Here is a 7,500-nt window from a genome sequence, read left to right as displayed (position 1 = left end):
CATACCCTGTACACAGTGAAGGCACAGTGATTGATCCCATAGAGAGAGTCTTATCAGTGTTGTCCTAATAGGCGATTCAGACCACGGCCAAATGTGACCACGTTTCTACGACTCGGACGTGTTTGATCAGGGAGTGTACATAAAATTTTGAAACACGGCTGCATCACCACAGAAATTCAAGTTCAGACGTGATTTTGGCCGTAGTCTGAATCGCCAATTAACAAGCACTACAAGTAGTGCTTCTATTGCTAAAGTTTTGAGTTTAGAAACGAGAGTCCTCCGGCTAGGTAGAGTGCTCAATATTAGTTCGAATAGAGCTAACGTTATCTTACACACGGCACAGAACGCCACGCGTCATTCGCGGCAACTAGTATTTTCGTGCCTATGGACATGAAACTATCAGTTGCAACGAATGATGCGTGGTGCTCTGCGTCTTGGGTAAAGTTTGAGTTTCAATGTTCTTCCTAACGGGAGTTTCCCTGTACGCTCTCTGTGTCTCTTTCCTGTCCATGCTGTTACCGTCGCTTTCCTTGTCTCCCCCCCCCCCCCCCCCCCGTCCCCCGTCGTCCCCAGACGAGTCTGGATTTGAAGACTGGACAGGCTGCACTCAGGAGGACGAGTCACAGCAAGATGTCACCGTGGATACGTCGTGGAACAAGCGAGACTCGCGCCAGCGGACCGGTCGCCAACGGCAACAGTCGGAGTCCTGTCTCAGCGAGGTGGACGAAATGGACCTGCAGTCCGTGTGCGTCCCGCACGCCGAGGCCGACCAGGCGTACTGCAGGTCGGCGGGCACCCCCGGAAGTCCCGACCAATCACAGCCGCCGGTGTGCCAATCAACTCCGGAATGTCGCAGCGTACTGGCACAGCCTCAGAACAGTCTCAGCGAGGATCTACTGTTATCGGACAGCATTTCGGCCAACAACACGCTTAACCTCTCATCCTTGGATGCCGACATCTCTACTAGTATCGTGGAGATCAGCCGCGAGGAAGTACCGGCCATTGCCGTGGAAACGGGGTCAGCGAAGGCGTCGCCCATGACGACCAGGAAGTGCAGACCCACTGCCGCCGTCGCGCCATTGATCTGCGGCGGCCGGAGTTGCTCCAGTGCCGACCCTCTGCTCCTGCCCGACGCCGTCATCACAGGGCCCGATGGTTACCATGACGATGGCAAAAGCTTCGTCTCGACCGGCGGTGCCGAACCTCAGCAAAACCAACTGTTCCTGCAAGGCCAACCGAAACGGCTAGGCTATTCGGCTACTACGCATGTGGAGCAGAAAAACCGACGCGTGCGGGATGATGCAGTCGACAAGTCTGGGAATTCCCTCTCTCCTCGACCGCATCAAGCGGATCACAAGACGAAATCATTGCCGCTTTACCAGGAATTTTCCGGTAAGTGTGTGTGTGTGTGTGTGTGTGTGTCTCTCTCTCTCTCTCTCTCTGTCTGTCTGTCTGTCTGTCTGTCCGTCGATGTGTATGTGTGTCTTTGTCGACATGGATTTATGTGTGTGGGTGCTGGCATGTGTGTTTGTGTGTGTGTGGGGGGGGGGGGGGTGTATAATTATATGTGTGTGTGTTACTTTTTAGCAACCTCCTATCAGTGTTCACAATGCTTTCTTATCCCATGTAGTTTTACTCCCAGTATGCTAATTACTGCGATCTTTGCTTGTCTGTGCGTGTGTGTGTGCATGTGCGTGTTTGTGTTTGTTTGTCCTCTCACAGACTCCGACTCATTCCTAGTGGGTGATGCATACTACTTCTGCTCGTCCAAGTAAGTCTTTGTTCGAATCATCAACAGTCCATAAACAAGAGTATGCGACTGGGATCTCTTTTCTATGGGACAGATGCGTGCGCACTGCCTTCATTACATCATTCAGCTGCAGTCCGCGCACGGCAGAAAATCAAACACCGCACTTTCCCTCTGGTTTGAAATGAACTTTCGTACGGGGCTGGAGTTCACGTGCCAACATTTAGAGATCGAGTAGGTACTGGAGTGAATCGAGCAAAATGGATGGGCTCGTACGAGAAATTGTGGGTTTGAGTGCATGGTTTCAGAGCGTGATGGAAGCAAGTTACGTAATGAAGGCAACGCGCCGCGCACTGACCCATAACCACAGTTGCATACTCTTGTTTATGCACTTTTGATGTCATGGATGCTGACCGTAGTAGAGAACTGCATACGGTAGGCAGCAGGGAGTGGTAAAAATGCCGGTATTTTTCCACTCCCGGGTAGGCGGGCCCCTCAGGTCGCATGCTTATCTGACTTTTTTCGGTTTATATACAGCACGCGATATTCGCGCCACTAAGTTTTCATGGTTTCTCAGAACTAGCAAGTTTACGGTGGCAATTGTTCGCGGAGAACTGAGGCCACACGCATACACACACTCTAGTACAGTCCTGGCATCTGAAATCCGACCCCTCGTTCACATTCAAGCAGCCTCTATTTCGTAGTTTCATAATCCCGTGTTGCGTCTTTGCGATGTGGGTGCACCGCTCAGGGGTAGGATTTCAGTTGCCAGCAATGTACATGTGATTTGACTTCATGCTGTTCTAAATTCGATTTTGGGTCTTCTCGCGAAAAAGAGAATATACATGCATGTACATCGAGAACATTGGGCAGTTTAAAGTGAGTGCTTTGAATCTGTGCTGTTCTTTTTGCACGCAAACCCGTTTCTTCTAGGTTTTTGTTGGTTTTATGGGCAGCCTCAGTCTTCCATTAGTATTCGTATCCTATCCGGACTTCCCTGGCTGGGTTAGGCTTTAACAGATGACAGGCTGATTAATATGGTCACTGCTGTGTGCGCGCTTGTGCGTGTGTGTGTGTGCTCGTGTGTGTGTGTGTGTGTGTGTGTGTGTGTGCGCACGCGCGTATGCATGGATGCGTATGTGTACGTGTATGTGCATACCTGTTCTCTGTCTGTGTGTTTGTGTACATACATTAAACTCTTTTCTTCTCACACATTATCTTCTCTCCTTGTGTGTGTGTGTGTCTCTAGACCTTCAATGACGGACTGCTCTTCCATCGACTCGCGCTAAGCTCCGTAGCCAGTACACCTTTTAGAAAGACACTTAGCATTGCACGAACAGCCACCACCTCCGACTCAACGTCGAGTCTGCTCGCACCGTCGTCCGGATATGTGGCTGTACACTTCCGCAATGGCCGTTTGACCCCATCCCCGGACGTCTGTCAGCTCGTCACCGACAGCAGAACATTTGCACGCGTTCGCAGCTCGAGCTCAAGCGGCCACACAACACACACACACATACACACACACACACGCACACAGACATCTCAGTTAGGAGTAACGACAGTGCTCGGCTTCACACTTCACATTACTCGCTCACTCACTCGCTCACTCACTCACCCGCAAGTGTCAACAGCGATTGCGCCTTGCCCCGGGCCGGCTGTAGCGCTACGCCAGTCTCCCCTCCAGATATTGTGACTTTAACCATCGGCCACCTCTGCCGCCACTGTAAGAAGACTATAATGTCGCTGTGCACGCTATATGAATACACGTAGGTCGGTAGCTACGCACATCACCATGACAACCAACGCACTAGATTAGCACGTCGTCGCACACGGTGCACGAGTAGATCGGTAGCTATGCATATCGCCATGCCAACGGAACACGGTCCGGCTGAGCGCGGCCTATGCTGTTCGGCACCGTCCGCTCCCGTTGACCCAGTGCGTGCTCCGCTGCACTTCAAATCGTCATTCTCAACCGGGTCCGAGTAGATTAGCAAGTGAGTTCGACAGACAACGGGGATATCCAAGCGGTTCAGTCGGACGGAGTGCAATGCCTAATTAGTTGCTTGGAGTGGCATCATGGCTCTCTGACTGTGAACAATGCTGCGGGCATGGTACGGGGACTGTTCCCTGCTGGTCCGTTTGCCAAATTTGGACACTTCTTCCACCGAGTTAGTCTATGGTGGAAAAGAATGCCTGCTGTTAATTTTTTGTCAATGTGCGGGCTGCGTGTGCGCGAGTGTGTGTGTGCGTGCGAGCGAGCGAGCGAGCGTCTGTGAGCTTTACTGCAATTCAATTATTTGTGAGTGCATAATGCGGCTGAAGCCTAGTGCGAAATAGTTTATTGACATCAATATCCCACGCTGCTAACTGATAAACCAAGCATATGAAGACCAATGTTCGATACTATCCCTTTCTTTTTCTGTAGCGCTTGCCCTTGACCCCAGCCCCACGTTTCTATTGCGTTGCTTCATGCATCCGCCGCCCCTTCTTGTCTTCTCTCCATTCGACTTTTAACACAACGCCAACCTTTAGTCATATTTCTAATGAATGATTCATTTGCTGATTATAACGCCCCTTTTTCCTGACTCTTTCTATATCATTCCCTTTCTTTTTCTGCCCTTGACCCCAGCCCCATGCCAACCTTTAGTCATATTTCTAATGAATGATTCATCCGCTGATGATAATGCCCCTTTTCCCGAGTCTTTCTATATTTTCTGCTAGCCTATAGCCCGCATTCCGAGTTTCTCTCGCAGCAGATCGTTCTCTGCTTTCCCTGTGTATTACGCCTCGCTGGACTGGTGACATTGGTGCAGTAGGTCAGCGGCGGATCCAGCGATCTCTACAGGTAGGGTTCCAGTGTAGCCAAAACTGAGTACCGTATTATCTCTCTTATAAACACAGGTCTCCATTATAAACACAGGTCTCCATTATAAGCACAGTCTCCATTATAAGCACAGGCCGGAGAGCTGTTGAGATTACAAACGCACAGTCTCCAACATAGTCACAGTGATAATACTGGAATGCAGCTGTGCGCATGCGCTTACCTTGAAATGACGTATGCGGGCGGACACGTTCTCGTACGTTATCGAACTCGTACTCCAGAGCTAAAAAAAAAGTGCTCCACGGTCACGTGCGGGACTTCCACTTCCGCATCAACTTTCTTGACTTTTTCAAGGTTGAAAAAATATAAACACAGTCTCCAGTATTATCACGGTCTCCTCTATAAGCACGGGTGCGAAGTGGGTTGAAAAAATATAAGATTAAGTACCGTGTTTATAAGGGAGATAATACGGTACAGTGAAACCTGTCTAAGACGACCGCTCAAGGGACCTTCAAAGTGTGGTCTCTGTAACCAGGTGGTCTCCTTATCCAGGGTCATTTGACTGGAAATAGCATCCCTTGGGGCTGCTGTTCACTGGAAAGCGGAACATTTCTGCGTGGGCACATTTCAAGTTTGCGGTTTCATACCGTGACTGGCAGACATGTTGTTGACAATCAACTTTTAAAATTTTGGCAAATTGGATAATTGTGGTCGCGCAGAGGCGTCAGAACTGGTGCGGCGGCAGGTGTGGCCAAATCAGCAGCAGCAATAATCTCATCTTGGGATTTTTTGAAGCAATGGAAGTCTGCATTATGGGCTATGTGGGCCCAATTTCCCTAACATTTTCCCGGGGGAGGACCCCTGGGCCCTCCACCCATTCATGCATGGCCGCACCACGGTCGAATACCTTCCGACGCCCCTTGTGCAGCGTGTGGTACACCATGTGATGTCGTGGACCTGGTAGTAGAGGCTGGTACAGCAAGATTATGATTATACCGGTAGTTGCATTGCCTTGTGTCTGCGCCGACTGTGGCAGTGCCGGGTGACCCGCGTCCCATGCACGGGATAGTAGTCCTTGCCTCCTCCTCCTCCTCCTCCCCCCCCCCCCCCCCTACTAAATTCCTGGTCTAATAAAAAGGTATTTTACTGCTCCCTGGTTGATTGGCAGATTGAGCCCATGCGCATGGGAAGGAGGGAAGTCGTATACATGTTTTTTTCTTCAGCTGCACAAATTGTAGTAAAACTGAAAAATTACTCGTACTTCCAACACTGGCAAAAGCACCAAAATATTTTTTGTTTTGTAGGTTTTGTACAAATTTCTGCCATGGTACACCTGGTACACCGGTGCGCGGTACCGGTAGATCTACGCATGCAATGGTCTGGTACGGTATGTCTGGACTGGTACGGTCTGCAGAAGTATGATCAGAGTGCATCTGTGATGTCCGTTGATCTGTGATGCTGACTGCGGGTAGCCTTTTTGTGTGGTCTGCATGCAGTGATTTTTTGTCAAGCCTCCAGCCGAAAAAAGTCTGGTTTTGATTTCCAGTCTTGCCTGCTGGCGCTCTATTTTCCCGGGGCAAGTTGAAAATTCACTCCTTGCTGTTAGAATCTGTTGGCCTTCTACCCAGAAGTAGTTGCAGTACTCGTAAGTCTTTGCTGGCGAACTCAGTGATTTCCAGTCGTGAGGATGCCGTTTTTCGGAAAGAAAAAGACCAAGACTTCGGTCAGCAAGGCGGACCAAGCCGAGGATGCTCAGGCCGCAACTACCGCCGCCGCCGCTTCAGAGGCTCCCAAGTCGGTCGAGGAGCCGACCAAGGTAGCGGAAGCGGAGGAGAAGAAACCGAAAGCCACTGAGCCCGCGCCTCAGGCACAGAAGGAGCAGCAGGCCCCCGCCGCCGGCGGTGCAGCCATGGGTCCTCCGCCGAAAGATTTGGCTTTCCCAGTTCAACTGGCGCATGGCAGTGGCACGAAGAAGGTAAACGACTTCGCCACGGTCAAGCAGCTTTACACGCGGATTGCACAGGAATTCTCGATTGAACAGAAGGACGTAAGTCGACGCTGTGCTGGCCGTTATGATTTTGGGTTTTTTCGTTGGATATTTTGAAAACGGGGTTGACACCCGTGCGTGGTTGCTGAATAAACGAGTACAAACTTGGTAGTTGAGCAATGTTCTCGATCTTCCATTGCAGTATTGACCTGACGTCTAGTTTCTCCCAACACACGCGCACACGCACACACACACACACACACACACACGCACACACACACACACACACACACACACACACACACATGCACACACGCACACACACACGCGCACACACACACATACACATACACACACACACCACATGCACACACACACACACACAAACACACCACACATACACACACACACACACATACACACACGTGCACACACACACACACACACATACACACCCGCGCACACGCACACACACACAAACTTGTACTTGTTGCTCACTGCCAAAACTGGTCACGTGGGTCTCCCCGGGAGAGGGAGAGAGACTCAAAAGGAATCTTGGAAAGGTGACTCAATTGGTTATTGAACCGCCCAACGGCCGACGCCCCCTGAAATCCCCAAAACTCTGGGTGGACTTGAAAATAATCCCACTTATGGGCTCACCACACCTCAGTAAGTGGGTGAGGACAAGGTGCAGAAAAGGGATTGATGGCATCAGGGTATCCATCCTGGGATCCAACTGCAGTTACCCCTGCCCCCAGTGAAGGTAATACTTGCTACTAGTGTGGGTGGCTAAATCAGAGTGGATCTGATACAAGCGTCACTGGCACCATTGATTACATAAGACTAAGAGAGTTAAAGGGGAAGTGCATCGATTTTTCGAGTAGGGTCCAGAAGAAAGACAATTTGATATCGGTTCGAATGGCATATCTCCCGCTTCCATAC

At 50.5% G+C, this 7,500-nt stretch overlaps 2 protein-coding genes across 2 annotated transcripts in view; both read left to right on the top strand.

The window, feature by feature from the left end:
* The window catches only part of LOC135827028 (uncharacterized), an 11,752-nt gene extending 7,224 nt beyond the window's left edge, over positions 1 to 4,528 (top strand). The window contains exons 6-8 of the mRNA XM_065339549.1: positions 574 to 1,392; positions 1,723 to 1,771; positions 2,997 to 4,528. Of these exons, the coding sequence (XP_065195621.1) occupies positions 574 to 1,392; positions 1,723 to 1,771; positions 2,997 to 3,036 (908 nt within the window). The 3' untranslated portion in view covers positions 3,037 to 4,528. The remainder of the gene's footprint in view (positions 1 to 573; positions 1,393 to 1,722; positions 1,772 to 2,996) is intronic.
* A 1,534-nt stretch (positions 4,529 to 6,062) lies between these two features.
* Positions 6,063 to 7,500, top strand: part of LOC135827514 (PDZ domain-containing protein GIPC3-like) — a 9,575-nt gene continuing 8,137 nt past the window's right edge. The window contains exon 1 of the mRNA XM_065340001.1: positions 6,063 to 6,618. Within this exon, the coding sequence (XP_065196073.1) occupies positions 6,259 to 6,618 (360 nt within the window). The 5' untranslated portion in view covers positions 6,063 to 6,258. The remainder of the gene's footprint in view (positions 6,619 to 7,500) is intronic.

The sequence above is a fragment of the Sycon ciliatum genome, chromosome 11, assembly GCF_964019385.1.
Source record: "Sycon ciliatum chromosome 11, ocSycCili1.1, whole genome shotgun sequence".
Lineage (NCBI taxonomy): Eukaryota > Metazoa > Porifera > Calcarea > Leucosolenida > Sycettidae > Sycon > Sycon ciliatum.
Note: the sequence above shows the minus strand (reverse complement) of the source record. Positions and strands in the feature narration are given on the sequence as shown.